At 43.4% G+C, this 22,414-nt stretch overlaps 1 protein-coding gene across 2 annotated transcripts in view; it reads right to left on the minus strand.

Moving 5' to 3' along the window:
- The window catches only part of PLEK (pleckstrin), an 83,618-nt gene that overhangs the window by 39,826 nt on the left and 21,378 nt on the right, over positions 1-22,414 (minus strand). Inside the window, exons 1-3 of one of the 2 annotated variants that reach the window (XM_056567906.1) lie at positions 19,975-20,089; positions 7,814-7,966; positions 7,207-7,388 (exon numbers count right to left, since the gene is read on the minus strand). In XM_056567906.1, the coding sequence (XP_056423881.1) occupies positions 7,207-7,388; positions 7,814-7,966; positions 19,975-19,980 (341 nt within the window). In that variant the 5' untranslated portion in view covers positions 19,981-20,089. Of the gene's footprint in view, positions 1-7,206; positions 7,389-7,813; positions 7,967-19,974; positions 20,090-22,414 lie in introns of those variants that run through there. The other variant, XM_056567905.1, reaches the window with a different exon arrangement.

Consider the following 22,414-nt stretch of genomic DNA (forward strand, 5'->3'; position numbering starts at 1 on the left):
GAATCAGAAATTCTGCCATGTGCACAGTTCAGGAGAATCCCAGTGCAAGCAACAGAATTTCTGAGAGGAATTTTTCCGCCGGATTCCGCTCAGAAATTCTGCCGTGTGAACATATAGTGGAAGAGAGTGTCCTGCCATATAGCGGTCTTACAATGTACAATTTACAGTTCCAGTCCAGATCTATATGTTGATATGTTGATATGCAGTAGATTAAAAAATAAGGGGGCAGATTTAAAAAAAAGTATTCCTGTGGAGTCAGACAACACGAGGGAGGAATAAGCTTCCTTCCTTAAGTTACTGCTCAGTAGCGGAACATCGTGGGGTTCTTTGCCCACACGGCATTCAGCTACTCCCCTCATGTACAGGGCTTTGCACTATATTTAGATTTAATAAGCTCTTTCTTCTTTTGCGTTTCCATTCATGTTTTCATCAGCTTGTTATTATTTTTGCAGAGAAGATTTTTGTGGTCGCTTTATGTGGATACTTTTTCTTTACATTGAGCCCTACTGCGCTTCCTATTTAAATATAGTTTATAATTGAAGTTAATACTGTCCGAGGGTTGTTATTTATATATTGGTGTTTTTATTTTCTCGATTTATTGTTCCTATAATTGTGCATATACAGAGGGGCAAAAAGTATTTAGTCAGCCACCAATTGTGCAAGTTCTCCCACTTAAAAAGATGAGTGGCCTGTAATGTTCATCATATGTATACCTCAACTATGAGAGACAGAATGAGAAAAAACATAAAATCGCATTGTCTGATTTTTAAATAATTTATTTGCAAATTATGATGGAAAATAAGTATTTGGCCAATAACAAAAGTTCATTTAAATACTTTGTTATATACCCTTTGTTGGCAATGACAGAGGTCAAATGTTTTCTGTAAGTCTTCACAAGGTTTTCACACACTGTTGCTAGTATTTTGGCCCATTCCTCCATGCAGGTCTTCTCTAGAGCAGTGATGTTTTGGGGTTGTTTCTGGGCAGCACAGACTTTCAACTCCCTCCGAAGGTTTTCTATGGGGTTGAGATCTGGAGATTGACTAGGCCACTCCAGGACCTTGAAATTCTTCTTACGAAGCCACTCCTTTGTTGCCCAGGCGGAGTGTTTGGGATCATTGTCATGTTGAAAGACCCAGCCACGTTTCATCTTCAATGCCCTTGCTGATGGTAGGAGGTTTTCACTCAAAATCTCACAATACATGGCCCCATTCATCCTTTCCTTTACATGGATCAGCCATCCTTGTCCCTTAGAAGAAAAACAGCCCCAAAGCATGATGTTTCCACCCCCATGCTTCACAGTAGGTATGGTGTTCTTTGGATGCAACTCAGCATTCTTTCTCCTCCAAACACGATGAGTTGAGTTTTTACCGCAAAGTTCTATTTTGGTTTCATCTGACCATATGACATTCTCTCAATACTCTTCTGGATCATCCAAATGCTCTCTAGCAAATTTCAGATGGGCCACATCTGGCATTGCATGATTTGAGTCCCTGGCGGCATAGTGTGTTGCTAATAGTAGCCTTTGTTACTTTGGTCCCAGTTCTCTGAAGGTCATTCACTAGGTCCCCCCGTGTGGTTCTGGGATTTTTGCTCACCGTCATTTTAACACCACAGGCTGAGCTCTTGCGTGGAGCCCCAGATCGAGGGAGATTATCAGTGGTCTTGTATGTCTTCCATTTTCTAATAATTAGAAAAGAAAAAACAATAGGATGCGTTCCCTTGTGTGATACCCGAGGATGTTATCATTAGAATGTCAAATAAAGCCAGCTCAGTGGTGATATTGGGCATAGAACTGTACAGACAAGATTCGGAAAATGCTGAGGGACACTAACACCTATAAAATTCTAGAGGCTGATCCCACACCAGCAGTGTTGAGGAAATTATCCAAGATTTTCTTTACGTTTCTAAACCCATATGTCCTACCTTCCATTGTCTGCCCAAGACGCATAAAGGCATTTCCCCCCCTCCATTACGCTCGATAGTGTCGGGAATCGGCTCAGCATGTGAACGTCTTTCCACTTAGTTGGATAGTCTCCTCCAACCTCTGGTTGTCAGGACACCAGGCTATATCAGAGACACCAAGTATCTATTAACAGCATTACCGGATCTTGGTTGGGATGATGATCTAGCCTGGGTGTCCTGTGACGTAACTTTGCTGTACAGTGTAATACCACATGACAGGGCAATCTTTGCATTGGATTTAAAGCTTTACAGTAATTGTGCATCTATCTTGCAGCAAATCATTTTGGACGTAAGTGCTTTCCTTTTGACACACAACTTTTTTTTGTTTGATGGACCTTTCCTCCTATACTTATGTGGTTTTCCAATGGGGGCCAATTTCTCGCCCTCATTGGCAAACCTATGCATGACCTGGTGGGAGGAAAGATCCATCCACACACCTGACAATCACTTCCTCCGCCACATCACCTGGTATGGTCGCTATATAGAGGTCACGAACCGGCAGGACGGGTAGTGGATCCTCTAGACCAGAGAGGCGATGGTGTGGGTTGTGCTGGAGGACCGGTTCTAAGCAGTTACTGGTCTTCCCCAGAGCCCGCCGCAAAGCGGGATGGATTTGCTGCGGCGGTAACTATCAGGTCGTATCCCCCAGTAACAACTCAACCTCTCTAGCAGCTGATAAGGCGTGGTACACAGGGAGTAGGCAGGAGCGTAGTCGGACGTAGCAGAGGTCAGGGCAGGCAGCAAAGGTTCAAGGGCGAGTAGTAGGTAGCAACGGGTTCGGCAACAGGCAAGGCAATACAACACAGTAGGGAACGCTTTATCAAAGGCACAAGGGCACAAAGATCCGGCAAGGGCAGGAAGGGGCAGGTAACCTTTATTGGGAAGTGGCCAGAGGTCAGGGACCAGCGCACCAATCAAAGGCGTGCTGGCCCTTTAAATTTACAGAAGGCGGCGCGCTCGCCCTAGAGAGCTGGGCCACGTGCGCCGGGAAGCAGAGACTGACGGCGCAGGGAGCGGGGAGCCAGGTATGCCAGACAAGGACGCGGCGCGTGAGCGGGGACCAGCCGCCACAGCAGCCGCGTCCCCGACACAAGGGAACCCGTGCTCCCGGTCAGCGCGTCTGACCGGGAGGCGCCGGGATCCCTAACAGGGAGGCCGGGGGAGTGGGCGCTCCGGTCCGGGGGAGGGGACCGGAGCGCACGCTGTGACAATAGATGACATACTGGTGGTGTGGCGGGGGCCCATGGACAATCAGGTCATAACTCAATTTGAACACTATCTCAACAACAATCATGATAATTTACAGTTCACTTTGAGTTACAGCAAATATGGCATGGTTTTTTTGGACATTCATTTTTTCGTTGATAGGGAAAACATGAAGCTAGAAACAAAATTACATAGAAAACCCATTTCTGGTAATTCCCTATTACACGGTTATAGTAGTCATGAATGTCATACTATTCAGAATCTCCCTGTGGGAGAATTTATCAGAGCGCGACGTGCTTGTTCTAATAATCTTTTTTTGTATCAGGAATGTGCCATCATTAAAGAGAGACTCCTAAATAGGGGCTACCATCATAGCACTATTTCTAGAGCAGAGGGCATTGCCAGATCTAAACCCAGGTCAGAATATTTATAATACTAAAATCTGGATGGTGTTGCGTTTCTAAGAGAAACACCACTATTGGTAATAGAATGTCAGTTTTTTTCGTGAGAGATCCATCAAACATCAAGCAGGGCAATAATTGGTTAAAACATATTGGCAGTGTCTCATTTGGTAGATCTCGCTGTCCACTATGCCGGCATAGTCAGGACATGTTACTTCAGATACTATCTTATCCTAACTATATGTAGGGTCCACGACCCGCAAGTTAAAACGCAGAATCTCCGAACATATTGCGGGCGCACGGTCAGTGGGCAGCGTTCACACATGCTTACTGTCCGGTGCGTGCAAGCACTTTAGAGAAGTACATGGAGCATAACTCATATGAAGGTCATACCAATTGAACACATTACCAAGTCACCCAAAGGAGGTGACAGAGTCTGTAAATTACACACAAGAGAGATCGACTGGATCATGAAAATGGTGACCCAAGCTCCAGAGGATATGAATTTCAGATCTGATGTAATGCTGTTTTATTGATCTACAGTTTTTTGCTCATGTCCTCGAGCTTAGGAATAGTCCTGAATCAAGCATTATACTGATATATAGGGTTTGTGCTGATAGGCACAATCCAGATTCAGGGTTACTATGAGCAACGTATACTTACAGGTATCAAGCCATTTACTATGGGTCAGCAAGTAAAGGGTTACTGCAAGATTAGGATCAGGAAGTGATGTGCTAGTGGGGGTGGGGTTTTTGTGATATGGTGTATATTTATTCAGCTGAATATCTTTACCCAGAGAGGACCTTGAAAAAGGCTTTTGTTTGCCAAAATGTGTCGGTCTGATTTTACCCATTTTTGTACCCCTACTATGTTTTTAATGAAGAAAGAAATAAAGCTTTTGTATTTTACATTTACTGGTGTCCAGAAGTGCTGAGGATCTTATGCTCTTCAGTGAGTGAAGTTCTGTTTCCTACCTACCTTGTTTGGGGCAGCAATGCCCTGACAGCACCTGGGCCAGAGGGGAAACGTGATTCTGCATGTTGGAGTAGGTGAGCTGACTTTTTCCAATGTTTATGTTATTGTTTCAACGTTTAAGCAATATTTTTGCACCCTGTTGAACAAATTTGGCAGTGCCCACCTGTTTGTATATATATATTGTGACAGTGTGGCAAGGAAAGGGTGTATTTCCCTAGCTAACCCTGGAGAAACCTCCACCTGTGGCCTAATTAATGAGGTAGCAGAAAGGGAAAGTGTGTTTAAAAGGAAGTCAGACAGGATAGTTGGCTCTCTCCCCAGAAGACAGCAAGGTGGCTGTAAGGAAGAGGCAGGGGTCCTGGTGAGGAACAGACAGCTGAGCTGTGAGTGGCCCCAAAGAGTGATGTGGATGATACACAGCAAGAGGTTGCAAACGCCATGTGTGAACAGTGAATAGAAGTTTGCAGGAGGCATAAGTTTAACTAGCCGGGAATCAGTCCATAGTCAGGGCATGCTGGATTGTTTAGTTAGCGACTAGACAGTCTAGAGTTTTGTTTGTTCCTGTTTTATGTTTTATTTATCCTGCAACCTATCTAATAAAGCTGATGAGGAGCCAGACTTGTATAAAGAACTGTTGTTTACCTGCTGATTGAAGTGGAAACGTGTCCCGTGGCAGTGTCAAGGACAATCCCAGAGCTATCCCTAGGGAGAAATCCTTACAATATATATATATATATATATATATATATATATACACACATATATATCTTTGTAGTCTGTAACTTTGGAAACACACATGTCTACATCGAAACTGTAGACACAAACTGGTATTACATTTCTAGTCAACACTGTGCAACGTTGTTCAATTTTTCTTTTTAGATTCACTGAAAAGGATGTAGTTGTGAAGGTGGACATAGCCATCTACCTTACATATTTTAAATACAGCTAGGGTTTACAGTCTTCATATTTTGGTTTTGGCAAAGATGCGATTGTTCAGTCCTTCTCTGAAATGCTGCCACCACCATGCTTTACTGTAGAGATGGTATTGGGCAGGTAATGAGCAGCTCCTAGTTTCCTCTTGACATGATGCTTAGAATTGAGGCCAAAAAGTTCAATCAACAGACTAGAAAATCTGTTTGTTTTTTCCAGATGGCTTTCATGTGCCTTTTACTGAGGATATTTTGCCATAAGATTGTGGAGTGCTGCAGTGATGGTTGAACCTTCAGGAAGTTTCTACTATATGCACACAGGGTACATTCTCACGTGCCGTATTTTGCTGCGTATTTGCTACTGCATATTTTCTTTTCAATTGAAGTCAATGGGTAGCAAAATATGCAGGTGATTTTTACTTCCCATTGACTTTAATGGGAAGGAAAATACGCAGCAGCAAATATGCAGCAAAGTACGGCATGTGAGAACGTACCCTAAAGCTCAGTCAGAGTGACCATATGGTTCTTGGACACCACTTTAACCAAGGCCCTTCTCCTCTGTTTGATGGGGTGTCTAGCTCTAGGAAGAGTCTTGGTTGTTCCATTGTCTTCCATTTAAGAATTATGAAGGCCATTGTTCTCCTGGGTACTGCGCTTTAAATATTATTTATTAACAATGACCTTTTCACAAAGTCGAGTCTACAGGTGTTAACCTCAGAGTAAGTTACTACATCCTTTATCTCACTCAATATAGTTTACAATGGAAAAGTCTTGTGACAATTAAAATCGCACCCTCAGAGCCATGCACCACAGTACCAAAAGTGTAAAAGTATTTCTCCTCAATATGTAGGTTTCACATCATGGTATTAGTTCACATGACATTTATAAGCAGTTACAGGTGACATTTTAGAAATATCAAGGTAAGGTGATTTTTGTTGTTGAGTCATGCCAGAATAAGGGGTTGGACAAAAAGTGGTGCTCATTTTAAATACCTGGTTGGACAACCCTCATTGTACAAATGAAATTAAGGGAGCCATTCTAATAAAACATTTATGGCCCAACTCCCATTAAAGTCAATGGGAGTTATGCAAATTGCGTAACTTCCCCACCTCCGCTGCTTTTGGCTTTCCCGACCACCTCCAACTGCTGCAAAGAGGGCGCAGGAGAGAAGAATGCTGGAAGTAATCATGTGGAAACACCCCTTTAACTCAAAATTCCCTAATTGTATAAAAAATTTAAAGAAAAAAAAAGGATTTCTAAACAAGGGACCCAATAAATGTTTTAATAGTTGCTATGCACTGTTGTCACACTAAGACTAGCATAACCATAAGGCCTCATAGTATGGTCATCTCAATGTAAACCTGGGAAGACATAATATATACAGTAGAATTACTTTGTATTGTTAATAAGTATAAGCCAAAGGGGTTGTCCAGTGAAAAACAACTTATCCCTTATCTACAGGATCGGGGATAAGTGTCTGATCGCTGGGGGTTCAACACTGGGATCCCCCTTGATCTCCATAATGGGGCCCTGGCTCTCAGATAGTGTTTGCTGCAGATAACACCTGCAGTACAGCACTCTCCGAGGCCCCCATAAAAATGAATGGAGCATGTTCTGTCTGTAGCACATGCTCTCTCTGTGACGCTCTTTATGAGAGCTGCATGCCCCGTTCTGGAGATCATCAGAAACCAAAACGTTATAATATACAAATATCTGGACTGAGCACTTACCCTAAATTTATTGTGTCAGGTAATCTGATTGATTTTCTGGTTGATTTTCTTGCAAACCTTTGACCATCTGCAATGCATTTTGCGGCTCTTTTAAGGTCCTTAACCCATGCATCACGCTCTTCTTGGTGAGACGCTTGGAAATAGTGATCCTGCTGTTTAGCAGTCGTGAGCTTAAACACAAACTAAAGAGAAGAAACAATGGTTTGATCACACCGATCCACAACACTGTTAGGTTTAGGACTAAAAAGACCAAAGTCCTAAAGTTCCAATTTGATCTGAATTATTAATAATGATTATAAATGAATGTTGCATCTACATCTAAGTCTGGTGGAACCGTGACATGGCTCCTATAGGGTTCTAATGTACTGTTGTATTTTTTTAGGGCTTCATATGGGGTAAAATATAGTAATGGTCCACATAGTTTCTAAGGGATAAAAAGTCCATTTCACAGTGCCATACATCATACAGTATACCATACAACAGTTCATGGGGCACTTTATACTATGGTGCTTTATGAACCAGTCATCCAGCCAGTTACTGAGCTAACAGATATGTCGTGCAGCCGTGCAATGTCAATAGTGACTTCATAATATCTCATTGTACTCACTGTTCTTTTTCCAAAATCCTGACAGTGATTTGTGATAACCACTCCTTTAATTGGTATCATCCCCTTTGGGCTGTTGTCACTTTTCTTCTTGTAGAATTCTATTCCATCCTCCAGCAGTGTCACCCACATAGGCTTCCAGTTGTTAAACATGGCCTAAAATGTGAGATGGCAAAAAAATCAAGGATTAACAAAGCAGAAACAAACATTGTGAAAGCAACTCTATGGCCCTCATTTACTAAAGGAGAACCGATGGTTTTTCTCGGTTACTGCGCCCAAAATTTGGTCACATCCCGCGTGCGACCAAATCTGTGCCCAAAATTTAGGCGCACAACCTACATTTTCAAAAACACTCGGAGAGTTTAATTTAACCTACAAAATGGGCGTGGTTTACTAAAAAATGGGCGTTTACCCGACAAAATGGAAAAATCACTCGGAGTAATTGTGAAATCACTCTGAAAAAAGTGTGATTTCTCAACTCTGAAAAACCGACAGCCCAGAGGTCGAGTGAAAATGGAAAAATTGAGTGTTTTTGAGGAAGGGACAGCTGACCATTGCGGTTCATGATTAAATTACTTGTTTTATACTTTAAAAGCATTTTTAACCCCTCAACGCTTTTATGATTAAATTATGTAATAGATTTTTTTTATTTATATATATATATATATATATATATATATATATATATATATATATATATTATATATATATATATATATATTTTTTTTTTTTTTTTTTTTTTTTTTTTTTAACTTTTGGGTTGTTAACCCATTAACAATCATGAATGTAAAGTTACATCCTTGTGCAGAGTAACTTTACTTTATTTATTTGGTTTAATTTTTATTTTTCCAGTGCAACACTTTTTATTCCCGTGCGACAGAATTTAATATCGTGCGACACAAAAAAAAACAACACATGCGACAGATTAGTAAATCACAAGGAAAAAAAAGACGAGTACACTGAAAAAAAAAAACCTAACCAACACTCCAGTCTTTGTAAATGAGGGCCTGCAAATTCACCATTAGTGTCCATTTTATGGACATAATTCAATCAATATATTTTTATGTGTTTGGAATCTCTGTCGGAGGAAGGGAGGAGCCCTAAAACATATCTTCTGTATTTTATACCGAAGCTGTTTATTATTCCCTAATGGACTCAGTGTTTAGGATGGCAGATTGTAGGGCCAATGAGGTATAGCAGGAAAGAATGCACAAAATGGCTCTGCAGAGCATTCATACATGTAGTTAAGTAAAGTAGTGCCGGGATGCAGATTATGTGGTTTGCACCACATGGACAGCTGAAGGAGTCTGCTGTTGCTACATCTGGGCAATGATTTTTCTGGGGCCTTAGAGGCGGATGCTCACACAGAGTTTTATATCTCTTAAGGGACTGAAAAATCATAGCAGAGCACCAAACTGATTTGGGACTAGAGTACCTACATTCTCCTGTCATCTCTGGTTTCAGAAACATTTCCTGTTTATCTGCTGTTTATCACTCTGTATCAGCAGAAAAATAGTTTTATCATGCGGTCAGCAACAGACGGATAGGCGTGGCTGGGGATCGTAATGCCCCACCTCCGCCACGCCTATCCCCTGTAAGTGAGCGCTGGACCACTGTGTGATTGACACACAGTTCCCCACCCCCGATGCCCATGATTTGCGGGCCGGCGTGACTCCACTGAGCCTATACATATAATGTGCACCTTTATGTTATGTGAAATACAGTGCCCGTACTCCTCTTCTTTCTTCTCATGGTGCCAGAGACGCGCTGCTTCTGCTTCCACTATAGACAGAGAGCTCGCTCCCTGCCTCTAGCACTGCGCAGGCGCACTGAGCTGGCGGCAGATAACGGGAGCGAGCTCACTGCCTGTAGTGAAAGCAGAAGCAGCGCGTCTCCAGCACCATGAGAAGAAAGAAGAGGAGTACGGGCACTGTATTTCACATAACATAAAGGTGCACATTATATGTATAGGCTCAGTGGAGTCACGCCGGCCCGCAAATCATGGACATCGGGGGGTGGGGACCTGTGTGTCAATCACACAGTGGTCCCAGCGCTCACTTACAGGGGACAGGCGTGGCGGAGGTGGGGCATTACGATCCCCAGCCACGCCTATCCGTCTGTTGCTGACCGCATGATAAAACTATTTTCCTGCTGATAAAGAGTGATAAACAGCAGCCAAAAGTACAGCTGCATTACACGTATCATCATCTATACTATCATGTTATTAGTCTGGGGGTATAATTTCCATGACAGTTGCGCTTTAATCCATTTGTGAAATAGATGCTATTCATGTCCCTAGGAAAGATTTCCCAAATACTGTAGGTTGTGTCCTACTCTTGAACTCAGGGACCTTAAATGAATGCGGAGGTTGGTATTTCCATCCCTGCCCCTTTTCCTGTATTGTATTGCAATGACGAGCCTTTCGCGTTTCGGGGGTCACCTCCCCCTTTCATCAAATTAAGATCTCAATCTGATAAAAGGGGAGGTGACCCACGAAATGTGTAATGATATCTGTTTTATTCCTTTCTGCAATAAAAGTGTATTAAGATGTATCTTTGGATCTCTGGATTCCATCTTTGACTTTTGCCCCTTTTTCCTCCAACCCTCCAGGCACAGAAGCTACATCCTATTTGAGTACCTGTCTCTTGGATATGGGGTGATAAGCGCACTTATCACTCACATAAGGTGAGCAGCCTGTGGTGAGGGTGTGATGCAGGGCAGATGGAATTACCCTAGGGGCAGATGGCATTAACCCCTTGTGTTCATGACGCCAGGGCGTGATTTAACTGCTTTACCACCCGAAGGTAGGCCACTGGATCCTGGGCTAGGCACGGGGGCAAATAATGACTCCAAAACCAAGTTACGGAACAACAGCAGCTTTACTGAGTCAGACAGGTGTAACAGTCTATACAGACTATAGGCTAGGCCCAAAGAGGTTACCATTGACTTCAGAGACCACAGGGCTTGCTGGGAATTATAGTGGACTTGGACAATTTGATGCACGACCACGTTGACTTGAGACAGATTAACTTGGGCTGACTTGACTGATACTGACTATGCCCCGGTTGTAGCTTACCAGGTTTTTACTTGGACCTGGGGGTAGTGGACTTGTGGATCCGTGGCTGCGTGGTAGACTTTAGGCCTCCTCTGGACTCCAGACACACTCTTACAGGACTTGACCTTACTGCAACTCAGCACTAAAGAGACTGAGGAAGCTTCAACCAGGGCTTATATGACGGAGACTCAGGAGGTATCCCATAGGTCACCCTGTAGGTCACATGGTCACTGGTACCTTCCCTGGTTACAATCACATGACAACATCTCTTAAAGGTATAACACATTATATGTACAATACATTATATAACATAGGCACTGGCGGTAATATATACAAGACATAGGTAAGGGAGGGCCCAGGGGGTCACAGGATGGAATCTGCTGGACAGGGCAGCTAGGGTACAGGGTTGCAACTCCTGTACTGGGCCACCACAGGCCAATCTACAGAGACGTCGGTCTCCATCTGGTTTTTCTTTTCGTTTCTCCCTTGGGTAAAACACAAGGCGCTACTGCGTGGTCTTTGTTTTCTACATTTTATACATATTACATAGTAGCCACTGTACCAACGAATGGAGAGTTTACTGCCTCCCTCCAGAAAAGGTCAGATCTCTTATTGGACACATTGGTGTCATGGACATTTTGAGAAATCGGAGGAGTATAAGGCTTTGTTTTTTGCCACCAGAGTTTGATGGAGGTCTTATACTCTTTTTGTAATGGAGTTGTCCCCCCTCCCCCCATTTTTTATCATCCTTCTCTATCTCCTTCCCCTCTTTCTCTGCTCTTTTCTCCTTCTCTATCTTTCCCTTTTTTATGTCTGTTTTCTCTAATTTAATCTTGCCTTATTGTGTTTTGTAGTCTCTGTGTTTTTCTCCTGCTCTGGACAGTTCCTGACATGGATAGATGTGTCAGCAGAGAGCACTGTGGTCAGACTGAAAAGAACTACTCAACTTCCTTCCAACTGATAAGTACTGGAAGGATTAATATTTTTTTTTAAATAGAAGTAATTTACAAATCTATTTTAAAGAAAGAGAATAAGTGCAGCTCACAATTAATACACTAATCCGAGGTTAAATTGGGTAGGCACCTATACCCCAGGTGCAAAAAAGAAAATTCTATAGCAAAAATATTTACCCAGAACCTCAAGGAAAGTGTATATAAAATTATAATAAATGAAATAGACCGTGCTTCAATTAACAGTAATATTTAATATAATATCACATCAATTATAGAAAAGATTAAGATGATCCCCTCACAGGGCCCTATGGGGGGATCAAACAATAAAATAAAATACACTAAAATAATTCCTGATGCCTCCGGGTCCCTGCTCCTCACCGGAGCGCTCGAGGCGTTCCTCTCTCTGCAGCGCCCCGGTCAGACCCGCTGACCGGGAGCGCTGCACTGACACTGCCGGCGGGGATGCGATTCGCATAGCGAGACGCGCCCGCTCGCGAATCGCATCCCAAGTCTCTCACCTGGCCCGGTCCCCGGCTGTCTCGTCCTGGCGCGCGCGGCTCCGCTCCTTAGGGCGCGTGCGCGCCAGCTCTCTAAGATTTAACGGCCAGTGCACCAATGATTGGTGCCTGGCCCAATCTGTCTAATTAGCCTCCACCTGCTCCCTGTTTATTTAACCTCACTTCCCCTTCACTTCCTTGCCGGATTTTGTTGCCATTGTGCCTGGAGAAAGCGTTTATTGTGTTTGCCATAACTGTGTTCCTGACCTCTTGCTATATCCATTGACTACGAACCTTGCCACCTGCCCCGACCTTCTGCTACGTCTGACCTTGCCTCTGTCTAGTCCTACTGTCCCACGCCTTCTCAGCAGTCAGCGAGGTTGAGCCGTTGCCGGTGGATATGACCTGGTTGCTACCTCCACGCCAATCCCTCACTGACACAGAGGATCCACATCCAGCCTGCCGAATCCTAACACCTGTTAAGGACCCAGGGCGTACCTGTACGTCCTGAGTCCGCTCCCGTTCTATAATGCGGGGCCGCGGCATTAACCCTTTAGATGCGGCGTTCAAAGTTGAACGTCGCGTCTAAAGTGAAGCTAAATCACTGCCGGTTAGCTCAGGGGGCTGTTCGGGATGGCTGCGGCGTAATCGCGGCATCCCGAACAGCTGTAGCACACCAGGAGGGTCTCCTACCTTGCCTCCTGTTGTCTGATCGCCGAATGACTGCTCAGTGCCTGAGATCCAGGCATGAGCAGTCAAGCGGCAGAATCATCGATCAGTGGTTTCTTATGAGAAACCACTGATCAATGTAAAAGATCAGTGTGTGCAGTGTTATAGGACCCTATGGGAGCTATTACACTGCAAAAAAAAGTGAAAATTATAAAAATATATCGTTAATTAAACCGCACGGTCAATGGCGTACGCGCAAAAACATTCCAAAGTACAAAATAGTGCATTTTTGGTCACTTTTTATATCATGAAAAAAATTATAAAAAGCGATCAATAAGTCCTATCAATGCAAAAATGGTTCCGCTATAAAATTCAGATCACGGCGCAAAAAATAAGCCCTCATACCGCCCCATACACATAAAAATAAAAAAGTTATAGGGGTCAGAAGATGACAATTATAAACGTATAAATTTTCCTTCATGTAGTTATGATTTTTTCCAGAAGTGCGACAAAATCAAACCTATATAAGTAGGGTATCATTTTAATCGTATGAACCTACAGAATAATGATAAGGTGTCATTTTTTTCCGAAAAATGTACTGTGTAGAAACGGAAGCCCCCGTTTTCTTTTCAATTTTGTCTCACAATTTATTTTTTTCAGTTTCTCCGTAAATTTTTGGGTAAAATGACTGACGTCATTACAAAGTAGAATTGGTGGCGCAAAAAATAAGCCATCATATGGATTTTTAAGTGCAAAATTGAAAGAGTTATGATTTTTTAAAGGTAAGGAGGAAAAAAATGAAAATGCAAAAAGGGAAAAACCCCGGGTCCTTAACGGGTTAACTTTCTGGCACCAGATGATTATTTAAAAATTGATTTCCACCGGAGTTCCCCTTTTAAGGGTAGCAGCCTTTTGGTGTGGTTTTGGTTTGGATACCACATTTGTTGTGTATCCATTTTTATCTTCTACTTGGGTTAATGGGTGGTTAACTATAAACATTGGTGTAAGGGAGTCATGTTTTGTACCTAGTTGCATAAAAGTAACTAGGTACCATTGGGTTAGTGGGTGGTTTAGTGTTTGTACATAACCTAAATTACTTTTGCTATTTTCCTGTGTTGTAGCAATATGCTTGTTTTGTTTTATTAGTTATATTGTAAAAACTAAAGAATTAAAAGAAAAATATAAAACTAGTTGCACCTGTATGTCACCATGTGAGGTATACAGAGTGTATTGTATGGGCCTGTATACTTCTATAGTAATGTCTGTACAACTCTGAGGTTGTACAGTGTGATGAAACAGTTGTGCGCATTAGCTTTCTATGTATATGCCCATTTGTATTTGACTGACTTTTCTGTCTGCATGTATGGTTGCCCAGTACAGGATGATGTTACCCCATACCTTTCCTGCCCTGTCAGGCAGTGGCCCTCAGCATCCCCAGGGCCCCTTGCAGTGTTTCTTCCATTGTAAATATGTTATGTATTATGCTGTGTGTTATACCTTTAATAAATGTACCATGTGATTGTTACCCAAGAGGTACTAGTGACCAGCTGACCACAAAGGTGACCTATGGGCTCCCTGCTAGTCTCCCCCATACAAGCCCTGGGTGGAGCTAGCTTCCCTCTCTATGACCTCTGCTCTCTTGCTTCCTGCTGAGGTCCAGTAAAGTTGTGCCTATAGTGTGTTTCCAGAACAGAGGAGGCCTCAAGCACAGTTCTGCAGCCACAAGTCAAGTCCTGCAGCCTCAAGTCAAGTGCAAGTAAGCTAAAGTCACTGTCCTGTTAGTCAAGTCAAGTCATCTGTTTACCCAGCACGGCCTGCACTAAAGTCTCCCATTTAACTACAAGTCCCAGCAAACCTGCAAGGTCTTTGTGTCACTGGTCACCTCCTTAGGCCCTGGTTGTACTGCATAGACTGTAACAACTGTCTATCCTCAGTAAAGCTACCGTTGTCCGTAACTTGGTGTCGGTGTCTTCATTGCCCCCATGCCTAGCCCAGGATCCAGCGGTATACCTTCAGGTGGTTAAGGCTAAACCACGCCCTGGCATCATGAACACAAGGGGTTAATACCATCTGCCCCTAGGGTAGCAACATCTGCCCTGCACCACACACCCCCACGCCATAACTTTTATCCAGGAACATGATACGGGTGTATGCCATATGCCACAAGCCCCCCTAGTCTGAACTGTGTCCAGTATTGTCTGCAAGAAAATTGCATGCCGATGCGAGTAAAGTTTGCACCAGAAAGTGTACGGTACTTTGTCTATGGAAAGTGTTACCCGGGGCGGTTGTGAAATAGAGGGGGAGGTGAAGAAAACACTGTGAGCTGTTATTGTGGAAAACCCTGAAGTTGTGAACATTATGTGCAAAATTTGTACTGAAGCAATGTTACGTCCCAAGATGTCTGCCGCCATACCTGAAAAGGTTAATCTGTTGGAAGAAAAGTGTTCGAAAGGATCCTGCCATGGCCAGCGTCCCGCCCCTGGGTGTGGAAGCCAAGTTGTAGTTATTAGTCCCAAGTGGAACTTGAAAGGTCCGCCCCTTGTTGCTAGGGGGTGGAAGAAGAGGATGCACCGCTGAGTCACTTTCAGTCCCGGGCCCTGCTGATGATGAAGTTCCAGCCGCCAGCCATTTTGCTGGAGACTGGTATAAGAAGCGGAGCAGAGCCAGACCTCTTTAGCCTTGCGGACGTTTCTGGTGAGAGCAAGAAGATGAGCGCAGCATACTACCCGTGCAGAGAGTCCCAAGATGGTGCCAGAGGCCCGGAGAGTCGCTGCAGCTGCGGTGCACATGTTCCAGGAGTTGGCAGACCATCTCCAGAAGATCTCCACCGAGGAGGCATGCTATCAAGTCCCGCTGCCCGAGGACGATGGAGACTGGCCTGCAACCCCGGCAGAAGATACGACAAAGTCTTCACGAGAGCCATAGCCGGTGAGGGATTCACCCCACCACCGGACCTGGGGATCCTGGGTGGAGATCTACACGGAGGAGTCATAAGTGAGTACCCCGGCTGAGGCCGCCTTTTATACCCCTCCATCTACCCTCAGTCCAGACCCAGTGCCCCAGGTCCAGCAGCCCACAGCACGTCCCCAGTCACCACCGCTACCCAAGTGGTTATTTGACAAGCCGGCACTTACCCAGTTTATGAGGGATCATCTCCTACCTCTACCAGGGAAGTCACATCCTTCTGTACCGACTGCCCATACCGAGAAGGCTAATCAGGAGGCCGAAGTGGCTGCCATCATGAAAGAATTAACGGCGCAGAGGAGAAAAGAGTATGGTCCTCAATTCATGCCTTATGAAGTTCGTCAAGTCCTGCAGCAGAACACTAAGAGCCTTGAAGCCTTACACATAAGAAGGCTAGAGTAACCCCAAGAAGGAGTTACACTAGTGTTGAACGCAAATTTTATCAGCACTTCCCGATTTCATTAATATTTAGTACATGTGATATAAATATATTTTTTTTATATGCAAATATTTATGCGAATATCGGCACTTCCAGACTGGACACTGAACCCTCCCTTCTTTAAGTTGAAAACTATAATTGCGCATGCGCACTATGCAAATTTCATTACGAATTTTCGCATAGGAAGAAAAGAGAATGAACAAGGTGAATATGTGAATTCGAATATGGCCCCTGCCACTCATCACTAAGAGCCAACCCTAGAACGGCGGAGGACCACAGTCATGAAGTTCGACAGAGTGAGTGGGTATGGCACACTATTGGACTGCCACCATGGTGTTACTATTCTAGTCAACAGGAGAGCGGTGAAGAGAGAATATCTCCCTCCAACTCTACACTCCCTAGAGAGTGGGGAGATTGTAGAATTCACCCCTGTACAGAGCATGCGAGGGGAATGGGCCTCAAGTCAAGTCCTGCAGCCACAGGTCAAGTCCTGTAGCCTCAAGTCAAGTGCAAGTAAGCTAAAGTCACCGTCCTGTCAGTCAAGTCAAGTCATCTGTTTACCCAGCGTGGCCTGCACTTAAGTCTCCCGTTTAACTACAAGTCCCAGCAAACCTTCGAGGTCTCTGTGTCATTGGTCACCTCCTTGGGCCCTGGCTGCACTGCATAGACTGTACCAACTGTCTACCCTAGTAAAGCTACTATTGTCCGTAACTTGGCGTTGGTGTCTTCATTGCCTCTGTGCCTAGCCCAGGATCCAGCGGTTTACCTTCGGGTGGGTAAGGCTAAACCACACCCTGGCATCACGAACACAAGGGGTTAATACCATCTGCCCCATGAATTCACTTATACAATAGGCTATACGTGTGCAAATAGTGGATGCGCAGACGTAATGTTAAAAATGGAACTGTGTACAATTTTTTAAAAGAAAAGTAGTGGTTTTGTGATGTGGTTTTTGGCTGCTCAATGTTCATAGGTTTCACTTGTAAAGCTGAGCAACCAGCTTTCCTATTTCAATGTTTTTTTTCCAGGTATGCTAGGTGTTGTAGTTTAGCAACAGCTTGAGGCACCTTGGATGGGAAACACTCATCTACAGCAACAGTTAATACTACTACTACTACAATTATTACATTATATACTACTATTACATGTAAAGTTGTGCTAATATAATGTCCCCACATGAAGATTCACATGAAGGAAAAATGAATGTTCGTATATGTAACCATAGCTGAAAAAGTAAAACCTAAGATTATGAGATAAATGTATAACCCACGCACAATATCTATATCAAACATGCATAGACCACAATCCCAGGAAGCGTCCAGAAAATATCTACTTCTCCAGAGGTCATTATAGTAGCAAGTGGTGGAACAAGATAAAAGTCAGCAAAAACACAATACAATATGTTCTTAAGGGGAAAAATTACTCATCAAAGATTATCCCTGTAACATATGAACCATATGAAGATGTAGTACTGCAAATGGCTGCCTGCACCATGAATGGACCAGGTCTGGCAAAGTGAGAAAGACTGGTCTCTCCACTTTAATTTGTAGAAAGAGAACACAAGTGAGGGATTCCCTATATGACAAGGGGTTGCCTAAATGAGGCAATCAAATTAAAGAGGAACTCAGGTACTTTTTATCCCTTTTACACAGGATAGGCTGAAGATACATGAGCCCTGTACTTGTGTATCTACGGCTATTGCATAGAGATGTATGGACGGGGTGTGACAACCCCTGCTCCATTCGGTGGTCGACACGGCTCTGTGCATGAGGAGAGCCAGGGTGCCGGGCAGGAGATCGTGGGGGGGGGTCCCAACAGTTGGACCACCCCGTAGCAATCAGACATTCATCCCCTATTCTGTGGATAGGGAATAAGAGGTTAAGTACCTGAGTTAGGGCTCAACTACAAATTCATTTGCACGTTCCCACCCAGAGATGGTCATGTAATATACATGTTGCACGTTAGAAGTTGTGCAATTTCTTTCTTCCTGAGTTTCTCTTGTTGTCTAAATGTCTTGACATGACAAAGTATGACAATGGCCCTGATTTACTAAAAGCTGATGTTCTTTCTGGAGTGTTTTAGATTTCACTCCTCTTTTTCTGGGAGCTGATTTACTAATGTGTCGCACATGTCGGTTAATTTTCTGTCGCACAGGTTTTTTTTGTGTCGCATGGGAAAATGTGTCGCACATACTCTGAGTTAAAAGAAAAAAAAACATGGATATAGAACACGCAAGATTTAATGGGAATTAAGCAACATAATAGAACTAAAAAAATTGAATGGACTTAGACCATCTAATATAGGAGTTTAACCCCCCCCCCCCCCCCACATAAAAAAGATACAATTAAAGGCATATTTTAATGTTCAAAATGCATTGCATAGTCTAAAAATCCTTGTGTAGAACTGGAAAACAATGGAAAAAAAATATATAGTTTAAGCACACGTTATGCGGTGCCTTTTCCAAAATCACTCGTTTTTGGTAGTTTTTACACATCCTCTTGGCTGTCGGCTTTTCAGCAAACACAATTCACACAATTTACAGTGTTTTCCAACTTACTCGGAGTGTGTTTAGCATTTTGTCTAGACCACGCCCCTTTTAACAAAAAAACACACCCATTTTCTCGGTTTAAAAAAATACTCTGATGGTCTATTCACACGTACAGTGTTCTGTGCAGATTTGATGCGCAGGATTTTCTGCTGCAGAATGAAATGTAAACTGAACACAGCTTGAAATCCTGCGCATCAAATCTGCGCAGAATACTGTACGTGTGAATAGACCCTGAGTGTTGGCAAAACTGTCGGTTTTGCGGTGTAAATTTTGGGCACAGATTTGGTCGCCCACTCGCTGCGACAGAAATTTAGGCGCACAAACCGATAAAAACTGTCAGGAAGCCATTAGTAAATGAGGGCCAATGTGTTTCTATGTTTCTGCTGTTGTGTGGCAAGTTATCACTACACTATTGGCTTAGTATTTGATAGGGCAATGGTTTCCGACCAGGGTGGCTTCCAGCTGTTGCATAATTACAACTTCCAGCATGCAACAGCTGGAGTAAACATAATGGGGGAAATTTATCAAAACCTGTATAGAGGAAAAGTGGTACAGTTGCCCATAGCAACCAGATTGCTTCTTTGGTCAAAAAAAAAAAAAAAAAGGTCACTGAAAAATGAAAGAAGCGATCTGGTTGCTATGGGCAACTGCAACACTCTTCCTCTACACAGGTTTTGATAAATATCCTAGACTGTATGAATATTGATGTACTATGGCACAGCATTGCCTTGTACAGTAAATGCACTAATACCAGAGCACCTTATCTTAGGATACAATGTAACAGTGACCCATTTAAGGATGGTTATGTGTAGAGATGAGCGAACTTTTCAAAAATTCGATTCGGCTGATTCGCTGAATTTTCCGGAAAAGTTTGTTTCGATCCGAATTTTTACGTGGCGAATCCATATTAAAAAAGGCTATTTCTAGCCTATATACAGCTTCTATAGGGGTATAGAACACTTTGCTGTGTTCTAAAACACATATGGAGTGTGCTAGTGTAGTGAAATAATACTGTTATTCAGAATAACATGCAGATTACCGGCATCGCTTTTAGAATCACTGTCGCACAACAGCACAATGACAGAGCCTGGTGGTGGCATCAGTGTCAGGAGACCATATAGTGACTGAATGACAGCGTGGAGGTGTTGGCAGTATGAGGAGACCATTTAGTGGCTGAATGACACAGTGTGGAGGTGTTGTCAGCATGAGGACACCATATAGTAGCTGAATGGCACAGTGTGGAGGTGTTGTCAGCATGAGGACACCATATAGTGGCTGAATGACACAGCTTGGATGAGGCTGAAGCATGAGGACACCATATAGTGGCTCAATGACACAGAATGGAGGTGTTGGCAGCATGAGGACACCATATAGTGGCTGAATGGCACAGTGTGGAGATGCTGGCAGCATGAGGACACCATATAGTGCCTGAATGACACAGCTTGGATGAGGCTGAAGCATGAGGACACCATATAGTGGCTGCATGACACAGCTTGGATGAGGCTGAAACATGAGGACACCATATAGTGGCTGAATGACACAGCATGGAGGTGTTTGCATCATGAAGAGACCATATAGTGGATGAATAGCATAGCCCGGAGTTGCCATGAGTAGGCACTAGGCCTTCACAATCCCTAAGATTAAAAGATGAATTAAGAAATTTAAACCGAAGATTTTGGATAGCGGGGGCTACCTATGAGAAAATTTTAAATTACCAGACCCAGGCCCCACAGCGGCATCAGTAACTCATATATTGCCTGAATGACATAGCCTGGAGTTGGCTGATGCACGAGTACACACCAGGGCTTCACAATCCCTCCAAAAAAACACCACAATTTTAGAAATTTTTGAAAAAGATTTTGGATAGCGGGTGCTACCCATGAGAAAATTTGAAATTAACAGACCCAGGCCCAGCAGTGCCATCATTTTTTTTATTTGTAATTTAAAACAACCTTTGTGTGTCCCAGACCCCAGCGTGTGGGTACGAAGGACCAAATCTAACAAGCCCCCACAGGGCTCATGTGGCTGTGAGATTTAGACGAAACGTCTCCATTGCCCTGACCGGCCATTGTTTCCAAGACTTCTCGCCAAGGCAAACCATGTGAAGTACAGTGTGACACCGCTGTGACCTGCACACATGGAAGGGCCACTGAGACTTGTCCGGGCAGTGGAGGCTTAAGACACAGAGGAGGATGTGGAGGCGGAGTAGCACACTGTCGCAGGACCAACGGGCTGACAGAGTGTAGCAGGAAGCAGCATTGAGTACACACCAGGGCTTCAGAATCCCAAAGAAAAAACAATCATTTTAAAAAAAATTTAAGAATATTTAGGACAGCGGGTGCTACCTATATGTTGCATGAATGACACACCCTGGAGTTGGCTGATGCATGAGTACACACTAGGGCTCACAATCCCTCAAAAAAAAAACACAACAATTGTAGAAATTTATGAAGAAGACTTATGGATAGCGGGTGCTACCTATGAGAAAATTTGAAATTCCCAGACCCAGGCCCAGCAGCGCCATCAGTAAACCATATATTGCCTGAATGACACAGGCTGGAGTTGGCTGATGCATGAGTACGCACCAAAGCTTCACAATCCCTACTAAAAAAGACAAACATTTTTGCCGAAAAATTTTAACGAAAATTTAGGACAGCGAGTGCTCTCTATATATTACCAGAATGACGTAGCCTGGAGTTGGCTGCAGCATGAGGAGACCATTGAAATGTGTGATTTTTTTATTTGAAATTTAAATCAAAATTTGTGTCCCGGACCCAGCCGTGTGGGTACAAAGGACCTAATCTCACAAGCACCCACAGGGCTCATGTGGCCGTAAGATGTAGGCGCAACGTCTCCATAGCCCTGACCGGCCATTTTTGGTTTTTGTACCTTTGTTTAAGAACAATCACATATCCAAGAGTCCAGAAGACTCTATAATGCAGGACGGTGGACCACTAAAAGACATTCTTCTATAAAAGAATTTTTTATGAAATAAAGAAGCAGAGTTCATCCCTCTGCGTATTTTTTTTGAAAATTTTACTTACAAAATCACATGCAACAATCGTTCAATGGTGTAATGGTTATTATTGTGGAAAATTCAAGTTTATTACTGTGATAATTATCAGAAAATTTGAAAAAAAAAAACACTACCCAAGAGTGTTTAATAACCCCATACATTGTACCATAAATGTTGAAATTTTAATTAAGCATGTATTTATGTATTTCAAAAATCCTAAAATTAAAGGCCCAAGCCCAGAAGCATCAGGAAGTCAAAAACTTCCTGAAAGACACAGGAGCAGTCAGGAGTAGGCATCAGCAGTACCCAAGAGGCTTTAATAACCCCTTACATTGAAAGATCACTCGCGAGATCGAGCAATAACAGGTGTGTTATGCCCTCAGAAGTCCGGGGCTGCACGCGCGCTACACTGAACGGATCAGCGTGTGTCTATATTGCACCGACAGGTGCGGGTAACCCGCTG

This window comes from Hyla sarda, chromosome 3 (assembly GCF_029499605.1).
Source record: "Hyla sarda isolate aHylSar1 chromosome 3, aHylSar1.hap1, whole genome shotgun sequence".
Taxonomy (NCBI): domain Eukaryota; kingdom Metazoa; phylum Chordata; class Amphibia; order Anura; family Hylidae; genus Hyla; species Hyla sarda.